At 33.4% G+C, this 19209-nt stretch overlaps 1 protein-coding gene across 1 annotated transcript; it reads right to left on the minus strand.

Moving 5' to 3' along the window:
- Window positions 1-17424: 17424 nt before the first annotated feature.
- LOC114195999 (zinc finger BED domain-containing protein RICESLEEPER 2-like) lies at window positions 17425-18471 on the minus strand. Its single transcript, XM_085666269.1, has 3 exons — window positions 18133-18471; window positions 17728-18046; window positions 17425-17636 (listed from the first exon to the last, which is right to left on the minus strand). Exons 1-3 carry the CDS (start codon window positions 18469-18471, stop codon window positions 17539-17541), a joined length of 756 nt encoding a protein of 251 aa, XP_085522395.1. The 3' UTR covers window positions 17425-17538.
- Window positions 18472-19209: the final 738 nt, after the last annotated feature.

The raw sequence follows: 19209 nt of genomic DNA on the forward strand, positions 1-19209 counted from the left end.
AATCCCAAAACATCATCTTATTTATATATATATATATATATATATAAGGAGCCAATCAAAACAATTGAATAAAAGCATCTTCAAACATCAATTAACTAATTTCTCTACCTAACTTTGTTAAGGGCACAAACATATGAGAAATATGGACTACTAACAATCCCAAAACATCATCTTTTAAATATATATATATATATATATATATATATATATATATATATATATATATATATATATATATATATATATTATTAGTTCAAAATAATAACAATAAATAATTTTTGAATTTGTGTGTTAGTCATTTTATAACCATTTTAACTCATGTATTTCGTGTTATTTACAATGATAACTACTTCTTAAATAATGTCAAACTTACAAAATTGAATTAAACAAAAAAAAAATGATATATTTGGCTTAAATACATCATTTGTCCCAATTTTTGTAAACTTTATTCACTTTGATCCTCATTTTTTTTGAAATATTCAAAAAGGTCCTAATTTTGAAAATTGTTGTTAATTTGATCCTTTTTATAGACACTATTTAAATTGTTAACGGGGTAAACAGTGACTGTCACGTGTCATTTCGTGATTTTTTTAATTTTAATTTTAATTTTTTTTACTTTAAAAAAATTGTGCATGTGTTAAGTCAGTATTGTGACATGTGACAGTGTTAGTGCCATATGTCAATCAAGTGTCATTGTCACATGTTAAGTTAGTATCATTGTCACATGTCAGTATCTCATAACTTATATTCAATTCAGTTTTAATTTTCATTATTTTTGTTCAATTTAGTTCTATTTTCTGTTATTTTTGTTTAATTCAGTCTCAATTTTGTCTCTCCAAATTGACCAATTTAATTTGTTTATAAATGTTATTCTGAAATCTTTATGTTGTGTTTAAGATTACACAATCCAACATTATTTATTTTAGTGTTTTTTAATATTTGTGTAATTCATAGTGTATTTATAAATTATGAAATGTATTATATCTCTATCTTATTCAAACCAAAACAAGTATAATGTGGATTTAGAGTTATATACTGCATTTTGTTATCGAAAAGTTTACATTATAATCATTGTTTTTAAGGCAAAAGTTTAAATTCTAATTCCAAGTTTTACATTTTGTAACTTTAAATTGTTACACATTTTATCATTCTTTTATGATGTGTAATTTCTTCTAAATTATGCATTTCGGAGTTTAACTATTATAACTACGAATTGTACAACACTAAATTACAACTACTAACCTTTTTAAGCTATTCAATATGTAACTAAAATGAATATAATGTTTTATTCCATTATATATTTTAATTATTCGCAAATAACAGTATATTTCGTTAGTTTATATAAATGTTATACTGAAAATTTTATTTTTATTAACATTCACATTTATATGAAATATTTCTTTTATTATTTTTATACCAAACCTAACTATATTTTTGGAAGGAAATTATTAGATTTATGTTTGACTTTTGCTACATGTAAAAAATAGGGTTAAATTTATGTTAGAATTATAAGAAAAAATTTTCATTGTTTTTAAAATTAGAAGAAAAATTCTTCAATATTTTTTAAATTATAAGGAAAAGTTTTAATTACTTTTAAAATTAGTAGGAAAGTTCTTCATTAGTTTTAAAAGGGTTAAATATGTTTTTGGTACTTCAATTTTTAGTGAAAATTGAAAGTAGTCTCTCTTGAAAACTTTAAACCAATTTATTCCCTCAATTCTGTAAATGCGTGGATTTAGTCATTTTAACCAAATCTCATTAAATTTATTTGACGTTTCAAACACATCTCATTATAGTATTTTAGTTTGTTTAGACCATTTGACACATGTTCGCTTCAATGTTAGGTGAGAAACATATTTGAAACGCTAAATAAACTTAACATTGGTTTAAAGGACTAAATTCATGCATTTCTAAAGATGAGGGACTAAACTGGTTCAAGATTTTCAAGAGAGACTAATTCCAATTTTTACTAATAGTTGAAGGACTAAAAACATATTTAACCATTTTTAAAATTAGAAGGAAAATTTTACATTATTTTTAAAATTATAAGGAAAATTATTTTTTAAATGATATGGAAAATTCTTAATTATTTTTAAAATTAGAAGGAAATTTCTTCATTATTTTTAACATTAGAAGAAAAGTTCTTCATTATTTTTAAAATTAGAATGAAAATTCTTCATTATTTTTTTAATGATATGGAAAATTCTTAATTATTTTTAAAATTAGAAGGAATTTCTTCATTATTTTTAACATTAGAAGAAAAGTTCTTCATTATTTTTAAAATTAGAAGGAAAATTCTTCATTATTTTTAAAATTAGTAGGAAAATTCTTCATTATTTTAAAACCAACTCTAAACCTATTTTTTACATGTAACAAACATCAAACATAAATCTAATAATTTCTTTCGAAGAATATAATTATGGTTGGTTTAAAAATAATGAAAGAAATATTTGATGTAAATTTTAATTTTAATAAAAATAAAAATCTCAGTATAACATTTATATAAAGATTCAATTTGGTCAATTTGGAGATGGACAAAATTAGGACTGAATTGAATAAAAATAACGAAAACTATGACTAAATTGAACAAAATTAACAAAAATTGGAACTGAATTGAATATAAGTCACGAGACATTGACACGTGACAATAATACACTTTGTTAGTTTGAAATGGTGACGGGGTTGAAATTGTTGTTTAAAACCTTTTCGAAAACTTAAAACCTCTTTTGATTGAATCAAATAGATTGCGAAATTTGAATGCAAAAGCTGCAGAACAGTACACTTTCAATTAGTCAAAAAATCAAACAATAGACTAATTTGTTTTTGAGCCTATAAAACAGTTGATTAAAATTCAAAATCGATCAACAATATATTCCATTATATATATTTTAATTATTCGCACATAACAATATATTTATAGGAAATATAAAGTTACAAATTTAAGTTATCTTATGGATAAAATATTTTTTTAATAGTTATTGCTTTTGGATTATAAAAATTCGTGATCTAATTATTATAGTTATAGATTCTACATCTTAGATTACAATTAAAAATATTTCAAATTATAGAATTCATTACTATAACTAATATACTTTTTATTTTGTATTACATAATTTACCTACACAAAAGAAGTAAAGTAATAACATTGAATAAATGAGAATGCAAATATAAATCATGAAAATCCAAAAACAAATAATATTTTTTATAGTTATATAAATATAACCAATTCAATAAAAAAAAAAAAAACACTCTGTGATGCAAATTAACAATTTTCTTCGCACACCATCAGACTTTAGTGTAACATATTCTATCTTAAAGCGCGATACATATAATTCATTAAAAAAAATTAAAATTATATTATGCAAAAAGAAATAACATATTAAAATATAATAATAAATGAAAATAATCTTTCAAATAAAATTTAATAAATTATATAAAACAAACAAAAGAAAAATAGCATATACATGGGTCTCATACCTGTGTTTACACAAGGCAGTGTCCAGGCCCACTGGATCAGAAAACTGCACACGGAATAAACATGGGTTCTTCTTATCGTATCCCATAATATAAAAAATAACAATAACTATTGAACTCCTTTCGCTACACTTTCTGATCGATTCAAATTCATATTTTCCGTTATCTAATCTGATTGTTTTTCAAATATGTTTTAAATTATATTTATTTGTGAGCTTTAAGGCCATATTCATTAAAACAATTGAGAATTCTCCCTTCCCTCAGTAAATTAATATACCATATTATTAATGTAGACCTTCAAAATCTATATAATTGAAGGTAGGGGTGGCAAACGGGCCAGCCCGGCCCGTTTTGGCCCGGTCCGTATGTGGCCCGTCAAAAAATGGGTCGGGCCGGGCTGGCCCGTCTAGTTTTTTTTTTTAATTAGTTTTCAAATTTTTTAATTAGTTTTATTTTTTAAATTTGTTTATATATATATATATAAAATATTATTAAAGTCATATTTAATCAAATAAAATATTATTTTAACTTTTAATTGATTAGTTAATGTTTTAATTAGATAAGTTAAAATAATTATTAAATTTACATATTCAATTATAACTAATAATTCAAACTTAATTTGTAGGTGTTAATAATTTAAATTACAATACTATTATATATTTCTACATTTAAAATATATAATCTAAAAAATTAATTTTTTTAATTATTTTTATTGTATTTTATTTTTTTAAAACGGGCCAACGGGTCAGAACGGGCCAGCCCGTACTTTGGCCCGTCAAGTTGACGGGCTGGACGGGACGGGCCAGAACGGGCTGACGGGTTGAAATCTTCAACCCAGCCTGTTCCTTTTAGCACGGGCTGACGGGTTGGCCCGTTGGGCCCGGCCCGTTTTGTCACCCCTAATTGAAGGTATGTTAAGAAAGAGAATATTAACACTTTTCTATCTAATAAATAAAAAGTAATTTGTATTTCTATGTATCAATTGGTTTAAAAAAATGATTTCATAAGAAAAATTCTAGTTTAATAAATTAGGTCAATAACTTTTTGTTAAAACCTACTTTTAGAATTTAGTTTGTTTTTCAAACTAAAAAAAAAAAAATCTAAGCTACTTACGATGAGTATATCTTCAATTTCAAATCAGTCTATTCGAGGTAAAATTAACAGAATGAAAATAAAAGAGTATGAAAAATGTAGATAAATACTGAAAAAATTAAAAATTATCTACCGATATAATTCGTTGATAAACACAAATTTTTGTAACTAAAATTACTGACGACTTATCAATTGTTAAAAATCCACCAATATTTATCATTAAATTTTAACAACAGATAAAAAATTGTTAATTTTTTTATTACTGATAATTTACTAATGGATTTAACTATAAAATTACAAGGTTAAAAGTACAAATTTTGACATCCAAATTACTGGTTAAATTTATTGACAAAATTTATTATTGTAACGTCCCAATTAAATGGATAAAATCTATTTAAATAAAACGTCGCATATAACATTATTCAGAGAGTGTGGAAAAACTGAAAAATGAAATACACAGTATCCCAACATAACAAGAAAGGGAAAAATGCCCCACACGGCCTAAACAAGGTACAAGGTCTCGTCAAGTGCGAGAGGACTACTACTACTAAACTCCCAAAAGTTATGGGTCCTCAAAGTGAACCCGATAGACGTCCAAGATTCATCAAACCGCAGCATCTTCATTATTATTACCACTGCCGGAAGTTCTCACATTTGCTCACATCAACAAGGTTGATGATCATCGCAAGGGAGGAAACCACACATGACACACAAGCAAGCGAAAGGGTAAGCTAACGAAGAAATCATCATATCTTACACTCAATATACAATTAAATATTCAAACATACATAGCAGACATCCACATGTGAGGTACCTAACCATATAAAACACCAAGACTTGACTATCCAGATAAGCTTAATGAGGCACCACCACGTGGCAGTGGAATTATGTCCTAGCAGTGAGGCGTCACCGCGAGGCCTTCGCGGAATTATACCCTTACAAGAGGCACCACCACGTGGCCTTCGTGGAATTACGTCCTGGCCTTGAGGCACCACCACGTTATCCTCGTGGAATTACGTCCTAGTCTCGAGACACCACCGTGAATCCTCACCTCGAGGTTCATTGAATTAGGTCCTATAGCTGAAGCACCACCGGGGACTCCCCCTAGAAGGGCCCACAGAATTACGTCCATAAGATGAGGCACCACCACGAGCCTCGCTATCAGGGTCATTGAATTATGTCCTACACAAACCTTACTCATACATTATCAATCAATCATGAAGTTCTTATGCATAACATTAACATGTCATTTAGTATGAGTAATCAACCATCAAATATATCTTATGCCAAGCTCATTTCCAATTCATTTGTTCTCACCCACAACATACATAGTACATGCATATCCACCCCTTTGTACATAATAAATTAATGAACCATCCAATCAAACAACCATCAACATTCATGAAACAAAGCATAGCAAAAACCAAAAGGAGGTCTCGCCCAAGCTAGAGTCCTCGCTCAGACGAGAAAAGTACTCTCGCTCAAGCAGCAGACTCTCGCTTAGGCGAGACTGCAACAATGGCTCCTGGAGAACTTCGCGAGCTCTTGCTTAGGCGAGGTTGTCTCGCCTGAGCGAGACAGTTCGTCGCTCAAATCGCAGCCACTCGCTTGGGCGAGCGCTCGAGCAGAAAAAACTGGGCGAGTTCTTGTGATTCTCGCCTGGGCGAGATGAGCTCGCCTGGGCGAGTATATCAGTACTCACCACTAAACCACGCGTATTCAAACAGGGACTCACTCACAACAACACCCAAAGCATTTTTTTACCATCAGAAACAACATACGATCACCCAAAACACGAAACAGGAACAAAGCACACCAAACAATGAATCAAAAGTATGAAGTCTAGCTTTCCTTACCTGAAATAAGCTAGTACAAGACTCCCAACCCCGAATAGCGAGCACATCAGCTACGAGTTTATCTTAATGAATTAGAGATTAGAGAAACAGAGTGGAAACATGATTAATAAAGGAACCTCAGTTGAAACCCCGACAATAAAGCTAGAATGAGAACAGAACGTTTGGGCGGTTAACTTACTTGGAACAACTGGTCCTCCTAGCTCAATGTAACGGTGGGAGTAAAGCCCTAGCAGAGGCGGCAACTACAGCTCGAGGTATGCGGGAATCTGTTTTACGCAATGAGCACAAGGATTAGGGTTTTGGCAGATTTAGGTCTGTTTTCCCCCTTCTAGGCTAGCCCTAAGGCCCAATGGTTAGTAGCAACCTTAAGAAAAGGACAGCATGAAAAGTGGCCTTACAATTATTAATACAAATTCTAATTTGTAATGAATCTTTTGACAATAAATTTTTTTATCAATTATTAAAATTTTAACTTATTAATGAATTTTACTAATAGATTTATTATTCATAAATTTATTAGTGACGAAAATTTTTATCAATAATTAAAGTTCTAAATTTCTCGATAAAATTTATCAATAAATTTTATTTTTTCAAGAGTTTTGTTTCCTTTTATAAAATTCTTTTCATAATTAAATAAATTTTTGTACTCACCATAATAGTGTTGACAAAATTAAAGTTTTGGACAGTCTCGAGGTTTAAAGATCCATCAAATACTTATCTTATTTTAACATTTTACTGACTTACCTAATTTATTTATAAGCATGAGAAATTGATTAGGTGAAGCACATGTTAAAAAGAAAATGGCATGCAGTATTACTTTATTACATAAACTAGTTTTGCATGATTAATAAAAGAGGAAAATTAAGTGTTTAGCATTAAATTAAGTGTGCGAATGTGAGTTGGTGAAAATTTGTATTAATTTAAGAATTTTAAATGGTGCATGTTAAAATATTCTTCAAGGGAAAAACACAGTTAACCAACCACCCAATAAACACACATTGATACGACACTGTACAGACAAAACATATAAAAAACAAACACAAAAAACAGAGCAGCAAAAAGCTATGCAAGAAAAGAACCTGCATAAATTTAAAACACAAAACTGATGATAGTTAAAAATGATATTCATTTGAAGTGATTTATATTTTTATTATAATTGAAATAAGTTAATATTAAAAAAAAAATACTTTTTATGTATAATGATTTTAAATTCTATTTTCGGTAAATTTTCACCGTCCACTATAAGAGGAGTGAATACACATTTCATCTTTTATGGTCAATGTTTTTTCATTTATGCTTTTTGGAGAAAAATTATATATATATATATATATATATATATATATATATATATATATATATATGATTGGTCTTTCGATGGAGGAAGTTCACTCGGAAGATACCAACATCAATGAGGTTTAGCTCAATGATTCTTATCGAAAAGATGACGATTTATTTTGAATTTAAATATCTTCTGTAAAGAACAATTAAAATAAGAGTAAAAAACACAGAATAAGACAAAAATGATATGATCCTTACCAGACAAATGACGATCTGCTTTGAATTTGAATATCTTCTGTAAAGAACAATTAAAATAACAGTAAAAGACATAGAATAAGACAAAAATGGAATGCACCACAATCTAGCAGATTGATAAGTAAAGAAAACTTCGCCACAAAGAGGTCCCTCTTTGATAAGAACCCAATCAAAAGAGTAGACGACATAATCAACGATAGATAAGTCAAGACGCCACAATCTAATCCAGGATTTATAAGTCAAGACGTCATGATCAAGATTGATAAGTCTAACGAAGGTTCGTCAGGATTCGCTACAAAGAACCTTGTCTTTGATAAGAACCTTAAGGCCTTAGCCAAGAGCCAAGAGAAATCTCTCTTTAATGAACTAATTTTATTAATGACTGAAAAGTGATTAAAAATGTTATAGACCTTTTGCATTTATAGGCATTAAAAGATAAAAGATAAAAAATAAAAACAGAATAAAATATCAAAAGATATCCAAAATATCAAAAGATATAAAAATATATCCAAGATATCAAAAGATATCAAAAGATATCCAAAAATATCAAAAGATAACAAAAGATAAAAAAAAAGGATAAGTGAAATCATTTACATAACTAAACTTAATTAATATATTGAATTATATAAATTATTCTTTAATTGTATGATTTTCATGTCTCATGTCCCTTTTGATGCTAAAAGCTCCTCCTCAAGTTCTTCATGTATATATTCAGGAGATAGTCCTATATCGTACCCTCCATCCTAAATCGAAGTTGTCTTTAACTTCGTGTCACCTGAAGATTCCTTCACCATTGTACTAGATAAAGAGATAGTCATCTATCATAACCTCCTTCCTAAACTGAAGGTGTCCTCAACTTCGTGTCACTTGAAGATTCATTTTCCTTAGGTTTTGTAGTGTTAAAAGTAGTTCCCTCCTTAAATTTCTCTTTATCTTGGATTAGACTTGATGAATCATTCATGATTCTCTCCCGTTTGGAGAGAATTCGACCCAAATTCTAGAAGATCTTTCAAAGGTGTTGGAGGTTTGCCTCTAGGGCCAAATACCTACTTTTGTGAATATATTTCCAATCTTACATTTTTGCCCATAAGTTGGTTAGGAATGAACAACGAATTTGACTCATGTGAAGTTCTTCTAAAATTTGGATTCAAACTAAAAAAAATGCTTTGAATATCTGAAGTACTTGGCAAACAAGCTAATAGATTATCAAACATAGGTTTATTGAATTTCAAGCTTGTGTCTTTCTTTTCCATCACCCTTTCTTCCTTCCATTGTTGATGCCATTGTTCCATTATAAATAAATCTTCTCTAGGCAACAAAACAATACGAGACCAGTTAATATTCTCTCGTATTGACAATTTAGATAACTCTCTCATCTCTTTCTCTTTTTCTCTCTTCTCTTTCTTTCCTTTCTCTCTTTTTTCTTTCTCTTTTTCTCTCTTCTCTTTCTTTCTTTCATTTCCTTCTCTTTTCTTTCTCTCCTTTCTCTTTCTTTTCTTTCTCTTCTCTTTCTCTTTTTTCTTTCTCTTCTATTTCCCTCCTCTTTCCCTCTCTCTCTCTCTCTCTCTTCTTTCTCTTCTCATTCTCTCTTTTCTTTCTCTTCTCTCTCTTTCTTTTCTTTCTCTTCTCTCTTAAATGTTGGAAGTTTGATTAACATCTTTTCTCTTCTATTATTCCACTCTAGGTCAATCTATTGTCCTCTCCTTGCGTGAAAATTACATGCCTCTTCTCTCCTACATTTTAGAATATGTTTGTTTCTTCTGGCTTTTACTTCTTGCTCTTCATCACCACCATTAGAGTCAACTGCATCACCCCTACTAATATTCTGGCCTACTCTGAGGCCAAGAAATATACTCATCGAACTAGAAACCCATCATAAAAAAGTCATTTAGAGTGTTTGGAACAGCCAAAGACAACTTGTGTAAGTTGTCTATGAGACGTCGTATGCTATGCCGAACTGCTTGCTGGCTATCCCAAATGTCCTCTTGTCTCGCAAATATTTTACCCATAGTTGCTTGGAAGGTAGCTTCAGAAATAGAAGAGGAGACACGAGATACACTCAGCGGTCAAGGGCGAGCAGTGGGTCTAGGTGCAGGAACATGATCAACTGGTTCGTTCATACAATGTTTAGAAATGAACCTGCTATTGATGGGGGGTTGGAGGCGAAGCAACACTGGTGTGTCTTTCGCCTTGCATAAGGCAATGATGAGTGTTGGAAAACCCAACTTGGTAACATTACTCACAATGAGGCAATCTCTTGTGATATGACAGCTCCAATATCAATTTCAATACTACTCATAATCCCAAAAATCAAATAAGATTACTCAAGATTGATATCTAAGGTATGAGTATTAGGAGAAATGTTGGTATATGAGAAAACACTCCACATTTGTGCCAAGGAGTTCAGATGCTTACACAAAACGCGAACATGAGTGTCGGAAACACCAATAACATAGGACTCGCCAAGAAGGCATAATCGTGTTGCAATGGCCTCAAAGTCCTTCTCTTCATTTAGAAAATTCCCATAGGGTGTGTTCCTATCAGTAGGAAAGACAAGAGTTCTCAAGAAAGTGTTTAATGCCTTGTGGTTGAACTTAATAATTTTGCCTTGGACCTTGGCTTGGCGAGCCAAAGAACCGTCAAAATTGTAAGCATATTCAAAAAACTCTTTAACGAGAACATCATCAACCTCATTGGGAAGGTTCCCCAATACTCGATGCCATTGTCGTCTCTCCAACTCCAACCTGAAATCATCAAACTCCCCCACCTTCATGTTGATATGCCTCTCCAATAAGATCCCGAAAGGCATGATCTCCAGAAATCTCCTTGTAGCAGCTTCAGATGTAAACTTATGCTGATCATACTCAAACTCGGCGTCTTCGTCCATGAAATCAATGGGAGGAGCACGGGACGAAGACCCTTGAGTAAATTTTTGCTTCTTAGAATCCCGAGATGCCTTATGAGGAGCCATTTGCAAAATAAACACCATAGAACCAACACATAGATTGTTCAATAGAAAAAGGTTAGAAACATCAATACTAATGACAATAAACAAAAATTAAACAAAACAACATTGTTGTAGAGGTCCACTCACTAGGTGAGTAGCGAGGACATAGGTATGACATAGGTTGCAGTCGCTAAGCGAGAACGTCTCACCGGACAAGCAATCACTGTAGGACCAAGCTCGCTAGGCGAGTGACAAAATCTGCAGCAGAAATACACTATCGTTGAACGAAAGCGAGCAAGCTCGTTAGGCGGACGCGACTTCATCAAGATGGCACACAAATAACTCACACGCACAACTCTACAAGCCAAACTCGAACACAACTTAGCAACACAAACACCCATAGATCCAAAACCAATAGTGATTAACCCTAAACAAATTACTAAATCAGAGAAAGGAAAAAGGAAAAAGAAGATGAGAAATACCTACCTAGAAGAAGATGAGTGCAAGAAGAAGAAGGAATGGCAAGGAGGAAGCACACAAGTGGAGCGCAATTCACACACAAGAAAAACACGAAAAACGACTAGGGTAAATGTAAAAGAGAAAGAGGACGAAAAGAGGGAAATCTAAGATTTTTAAGGTCTATGAGACGCACTACTCGTTGGGCAAGTACCTCATTTTTTGAAAAGTCAGATTTGACCCAACAACCAACTGACAACATTAAAGACTGTCGCAATCACTGAACAAACCTGGTACCTCGTTGGGCTAGTGGCTCAGTTTCCTCCAACTTCAAATTCATTTTTTTTTTTGAAGCGTGGTCGTTGGGCGAGTAGTGGTTGCCTAGCTACTAGTCCAAAGTGAAATTTCTTCACTAATTCGTTGGGAAGCTACTACTAGTTGTGCGAGTCTGCATAGTTTTAGGATTTCACAGAAAATTAGACTCGCTAGGCGAGAGTGGCTTACCTAGAAACTGCTCTAGATGCAAAATTACGCAATAATTCACTAGGCGAGTGGTGGTTATTGGGCGAGTCTGCATAATTTTTCAAAACCAGATTCTGCAGAAACTAACTCGTTGGGTGACTACCTTGGTCATTGGGTGAACTAAACAAAATAACAATACATAAAAACAGAAGCAAACCTATGCTAAGAGTGATAAAAAAACAAGCATTGGGTTGCCTCCCAGTTAGCCCTTCTTTAACGTCACTAGCTTGACTAGTAACAGTTTATTTATCAGAAAAATGAATGATAGTGGTGAGGCGTTTAACGTCACCCCCCACATAATGCTTCAAACACTAACCATTTACTATCCAACTTTTATGTGCATCATTAGAAGAATGACCCATTAGTTCAACTACGCCATATGGTTTGACTTCCTTGATGGTGAATGCCCTCGACCACTTAGATTTCAACTTGCCAGGAAAGAGCTTGAATCTTGAATTGAAAAGTAGCACTTGCTGACCTAGGTGAAATTTTGTCTTCAAAAGCTTCCTTCATGATAAAGCTTAACCTTTTCCTTGTATCTCTTGGAGTTGTCATATGCTGTCAATCTCATTTCTTCAAGTTCCTATAACTGCAACTTTCTTTTCTCTGCAAACAAAAATGAATAAAACTTAAGGAATTTCAAGGCCCATAAGCCTTATGTTCCATATCCACTAGCAGATGACAAGATTTTCCATACACTAATTGAAATAGTGACAACCCCACAAGTATTTTCATGGCTGTTCTATATGCCCAAAGAGCATCGTCAAGCTTCACCGATCAATCCTTTTTGGATGATGCTAGAGTCTTCTCAAGAATCCTCTTTATCTCCGGGTTGGACACTTCAGCTTGACCATTGGTTTGAGGATGATAAGGAGAGGCTATTTTATGCCTAACCTCACAATGTTTCAAAACCTTAGCTAATTGAGCATTACAAAAATGGGATCCACCATCACTTATGAGGTCCCTAGGAACTCCAAACCTTGAGAAAATATGTTTTTCAAGAACTTGATAACTATCTTGGCATCATTCATTTGGCAAGTAGTTGCTTCCACCCATTTGCTGACATAATCCATTATAACTAATATATACTCATTATTATACGATGAAGGTAGGGGACACCCAAAATCAATGCCCCAACAGTCGAACACCTCCACTTCCAAAATTGCTTGCAGTGACATCTCATTTCTTCTTGAAATGCTTCCAATCCTCTAGCATTATCACTACTCCTAGCATGAGCATGAGCATCTTTGAACAAAGTGGGCCAATAGAAACCAGATTAGAGCACCTTGACGATTGTCCTTTCTCCATTAAAGTGTTCATCATATGGCGAATTGTGACGATGCCATAGGATACCTTTAGCTTCCTCTATAGTAACACACCACCTTAATATATTGTCAACACTAAGCTTGAACAAGAAAGGGTCATCCCAAAGGTATTTTTTTTGCATCATGTAAGAATTTCTTCTTCTGCTGCCATGAAATATCTTTAAGGAGAACACCTGCAGCTTTGATATTAGCCATATCTGCAAACCATGGCCTTTGTTGAATGAGCATCAAACTTTCATCACAAAAAGTCTCACAAATATTCCTCTCTTTGCATGAAATTTCATCATTGACCAACCGAGAAAGATGATCTACAATAACATTCTCACTCCCTTTCTTGTCCCTAATCTCCAAATCAAACTCTTGTAATAAGAGGACCCATTTGATCAACTGTGGCTTGGAGTTAGGCTTGGTCAACAAATACTTTATGGCATCATGGTTTGTATAAATGATCACTTTAGACCTAATAAGGTAAGGTCTAAACTTCTCTGGTACATAAACAATGGCCAAAAGCTCCTTCTCCGTTGTGGCATAATGAAGTTGAGCACCATTCAAGACCTTGCTGACATAATAAATAGCATGAAAAACTTTCTCTCTTCTTTGACCAAGAACATCCCCAATGGCATAATCGCTATCATCACACATCAACTCAAATTCTTGAGTCTAAATTGGTGCAATTATCATTGGGGCAGAAACTAGTTTCTCCTTCAAGCTATTAAAAGCTTGCAAACACTCACCATCAAACTCTAAAGGAGCGTCTTTAACTAGGAGATTACACAGGGGTATAACAATCTAGGAGAAATCTTCTGTAAAAACCTGCATGACCAAGAAAACTTCTAACCCCTATGACATTTGTTGGAGGTGCTAATTTCTCAATGACATCCACTTAGCATGATCAACACCAATTCCCCCAGAAAAGACTTTATGGCCTAACACAATACCTTCTCTCACCATAAAATGGCACTTCTCCCAATTCAGCACAAGGTTTGTGTCAATGCATCTTTTCAAAATCACATCCAAATTCTCAAGGCATGAATCAAAAGATGGACCAAAAACTGAGAAATCGTCTATAAATACATCAATACTCTACTTAACCAAATCATAAAAAATGGCTAGCATGCATCATTGAAAGGTAGCAGGTGCATTGCAAAGGCCAAAAGACATCCACCTATAATCAGATACACCATAAGGGCATGTGAAAGCAATCTTTTCCTGATCCTTAGGATTAACTATTATTTGATTATATCTTGAATAACCATCCAGGAAATAGTAGAAAGCTTGCCCAGCCAACCGTTCCAACATCTGGTCCATGAAAGGGAGAGGAAAATGATCCTTTTGAGTAGCTTGATTAAGCTTTCTATAATCAATACACACCCAATGACTATTCGAGTTGGAATTAACTCATTATTCTCATTCTTGAAAACAATCATCCCTCCTTTCTTTGGCACAATGTGCACAAGACTTACCCAAAAACTGTTAGAAATTGGATATATCATTCAAGCTTCCAACAATTTCAGCATCTCCTTCCTCACCACCTCTTTGAAAGTGGGATTCAAACGTCTTTGTGGTTGTGTAATGGGTTTGTAGTCCTTCTCCAACATGATCTTGTGCATGCAATAGGTTGGGCTTATCCCCTTCAAATCAGAAGTATGACAACCTATAGCCCCTTGATTTGCCTTGAGAACCTCTAAAAGCCTTTACTCTTCAAACTATAAAAGTGCACTGCTGATTATCACTAGTTTCTTAGAATCTTCTTCTAAGAAAGCATACTTGAGATGATTTGGCAATATTTTTAACTCAAGTTTGCCTTGATCATCAAATTTCTCCTTTGTCAACTTCTCCACTTTAGCATTAGTGGAAGAAACTTCTTTAGTTTTTGCCAACTTCATAGTGACTTCTTCCACTTCGGCTTCCTTTTCAAGAGTTAAATTATCATAAGAATTAGTCAAAACTCTCTCAAGAGAGGATTTTACATGCATCTGACTCTTAGTTGTGTCAATAACTTCATCGAGGACCTCCACTCTGAAACAATTGCCACTATCATTTGGATGTTGCATGGCCTCTATGACATTGAAAGTCATAGTTTCATCTTGCACACGTACTTTTAGATGACCATCATCCACATCAATAATCACCCTGACAGTCGTCATGAATAGGCGTTCCAATATAAGAAGGACCTTAGTGTCCTCTTCCATATCCAAGATGACAAAATCCACTAGAAAAATTAATTTGTCAACTTTCACCAACACATCTTCTATAACACCATATGGACACTTACTAGACCAATCGACCAATTGAAGTGTCATCCTCATGGGTTTCACCTCCAAATCTCCAATTCTCCGCATCATGGAAAAATGCATCAAATTTATACTCACTCCCAAATCAATTAGTGCCTTTCCAATAGGTAATTTCCCAGTGGTGCATGGTATAGTGAAACTACCTGGATCTTTGAATTTGGGAGGCAAGAGCTTTTGAATAATTGCACTACAATTGCCTTTCGATTGTCGCTTCCTCAATGTACTTCCTCTTTTTGGTGAGCAATTCCTTCATAAATCTTGCATATGAAGACATCTAAAAGAGAGCTTCAAAAAAGGAAATGGTAATCTCAAGCTTTTTGAAAATATCCAAAAACCTAGAGAATTGTTTCTCCTTTTCTTTTCTGGAATGGGTTTTGGGATAAGGAAGTGACTTCACAATTTTTTTCCTCAGTATTTTTTCTCTTCACTCTATTCTTATCTTCTCCCTCAATTGTTTCATTTATCTCCCTTTTCTCTCCACTCATCTGTCCTTTTTTCTTTCTCACACTCATAACACCTTGCCACTTCTTGTAACAATAACCTTACATTGTTCTTTGGGGTTAACCTCAGTATTAGCCCCATAGTTCTTCTCTGGATTGTCCTCCAACTTCTTAGCAAGTTGCCTAATTTGAATCTCCAAATTACAGAGAGATGTCTCTATGCTATTTGGATTGGAAATGGACACTTGTACTAACTGTTGCATTGCTTCCTCAACCTTAGTGGTCTTATCAGCCAAAGATGGTTGTAAAATAGATGGAGGTCTATTAGAAGGTTCAGGTTGCCCCATGCTGGGGTGAGGCTTCCAACCTTGGTTATAGTTAACATAATTACCCTAACAACCTTGGTTACCCATATAATTAACCTCTTCTTGGGAATTAGTCTTCATGGTACACTGCCCATTTGAATGATCTCCACCACACAACTCACATCCTTAAGGCCTAAGCCAAGAACCAAGAGAAATCTCTCTTCAATGAACTAATTTTATTAATGACTGAAAAGTGATTACAAATGTTGTTGACCTTTGTATTTATAGGCCTTAAAAGATAAAAGATAAAAACAGAATAAAATATCAAAAGATATCCAAAATATCAAAAGATATAAAAAGATATCCAAAAATATCAAAAGATATCAAGAATATCAAAAGATATTAAAGATATCAAAAGATAACAAAAAGGATAAGCGGAATAATTTTCATTGTTAAATTTAATTAATAAATTTAATTATATAAATTATTATTTAATTGTATGATTTTCATGTCTCATGTCCCTTTAATGCTAAAAGCTCCTCCTCAAGTTCTTCATGTATATATTCAGGAGATAGTTCTCTATCACTCAACAGTATAAGGGATTGACACAACTTTCAACCCAAAACTTTAAGACAATGGGTTTGTGGATCTACCCAATGTGAAACTTAGACTCATAAATGGATTCTTAATCATTTCTATCTTAAGGGTGAGTCCCTTCCACCACATTGGTACACTCTCCCTCTAACAAAAGCATTCGAGTACCCCTGCTCGCAACTCTTGCTAGGAAGTGTAAGACTTGAGAAATTTAAATAATTAAATAAATAATTATTTAATAAATGCGGGTAGGGAAAACCTTTATGGCTAGGGGTGGCAATACGGGTCGGCCCGCCCCGCCCCGCACATTTTATGGGGGGCGCATACTCTGGCCCGCCCCGCATATACGTTGGCCCACGGGCCCGTGGGTTGGCCCGCACAGTTTGGAAATTTTTTTTTTACTTAAAACCATTCTAACCATTTTGAAGCAGACCTGGACATAAAAATAGTACAGTAAAATCATAAAACAGTGTAGTAACATGATTGTTGGAGTCTTATAACAGTGCAATCAAGCAAAACAGTCCATCAAATGAAGTCTTGGAGCATTAAACAAATGTAACAAACAAGTCCTGGACATCATATGAAGTGCAATAACAACATAAAAGAGTCCATAAAAGTGGTCTAGAACACGAAAACACCAAACCAACAAAGTTCAAATAAAAAACAGTCCAAAACATAGAAACATCTTCATGGTTGTAGTCTATTGTTCTTCATCTTCCATGCTTATAACATTGGAAGCAACACTGGAGGACCCTTCATTTACCACCACATTTTTGTAAGTAATATTTTCTCCATCTTCTGCATATATTCAAACCAAAAAAATAAATAGTAAGTAGGAATGAATTTACTTGACAATAAAAATAATAGAAAGTAAGAATCAAATAATTACCCTCAACAAAACCATGCTTCAAACTAGAAAGGCAAATATTGGATTCGACATTCTCGGGTAAGAGTCGACTCCTATATTTGTTAAGGATCCGAGACCCAATGCTAAAAGAAGATTCTGATGCCACAATTGTTATTGGGATGCTTAAGAGATCTCTAGCCATTATTGATAGGTCAGAAAATCTTAGACTATTATTTTTCCACCATTCCAAGACATCCACGTGCTCCATAAATCGAAAACCTAGATTTGGTTCCTCCAAATATGTCTCAAGTTGATTCTTTCCAATTCTATTACCTAATTCACTATCACACTCTTTTAATTCCTATTAACAAAACAATGAATAAATAAGTTAGTAACATCAATATGAAGAATTCCATACAAAATACATTCAAGTTAAATTAAACTTACATCAAATAGGCTTAGATGTGGAAGAGAAGCGGATGAGGAAGAAGAAGATTGTCCTTGTTTGCACTTTAGAACATTTGTTGATGTTGTTGTTGGCAAACTTTTACTATATTCAGCAAAAAGGTTGTACAACTTGTCCTTGATTTTTGCCAACTTCAATTCAGAAGTAAGAGGATCAATCTTTTCAAAGCAGTAGGCCAATGCTTGTAATTTCATTCTTGGGTCTAAAATTGCCCCAAAAGCAAGCACAACACTATATTCATCCCAATACTTTTGAAACTTAACCATCATTAATTCAGCCATATTCTTTATTACATCATTTCCATCCTTAACATTCTCCATCAACAAACTTTGAATCTTCCAAACTTGTAAGAAATACAAATTTGATGTGGGATAGCTTATGGCAGAAATTAAGGTTGTCATATCATAGAAAGGCATTAAAAACCTACAAATTTTTCCAGCCCTATCCCACTCTTCCTCTAAAGGACAATATTTGTAACTTTCATCAACCATTGGCAAGCTTCCAAAAACACGTCGATATTTTAAGGCACCTTTGAGCATCAAGTATGTTGAGTTCCATCGTGTAGGGACATCAAGACAAAATCCACATGAATAATCAATGTCATCAAATTTGTCAAGACATTGTTTAAATTTAAAGTTCTAGTCTCTGACCCCCTAATATACTTGATGCTATTTCTAATTTGATCTAGAGTATTGCCTAGCACCTTTAATCCTTCTTGCACAATCAAATTCAATATGTGTGCACAACAACGAATGTGAAAGAATTCCCCACTACATATCAAGCCATTATGTAGATTAAGTTGAGTTCTCAAGGAATTTTGAAGCACATCATTTGCCGAAGCATTGTCCAAAGTGATAGAAAAAACCTTTTTCTCTAATCCCCACTCTTGCAAAAACTTTCTTAGACAACTCAAAACCTGTGTGGGGGGGGGGGGGGGGGGGGGCGGGGGCATGTGACAAAAGTTAAGAAGTTTGCTATTTAGTTTCCAACTCAAGTCCACAAAATGGGCAGTCAAAGCTATGAATCCCTCAGTGTTAATAAATGTCCACAAATCAGAA

Source organism: Vigna unguiculata, chromosome 9 (assembly GCF_037176805.1).
Source record: "Vigna unguiculata cultivar grain cowpea cultivar isolate G323 ecotype 2 chromosome 9, ASM3717680v1, whole genome shotgun sequence".
Lineage (NCBI taxonomy): Eukaryota > Viridiplantae > Streptophyta > Magnoliopsida > Fabales > Fabaceae > Vigna > Vigna unguiculata.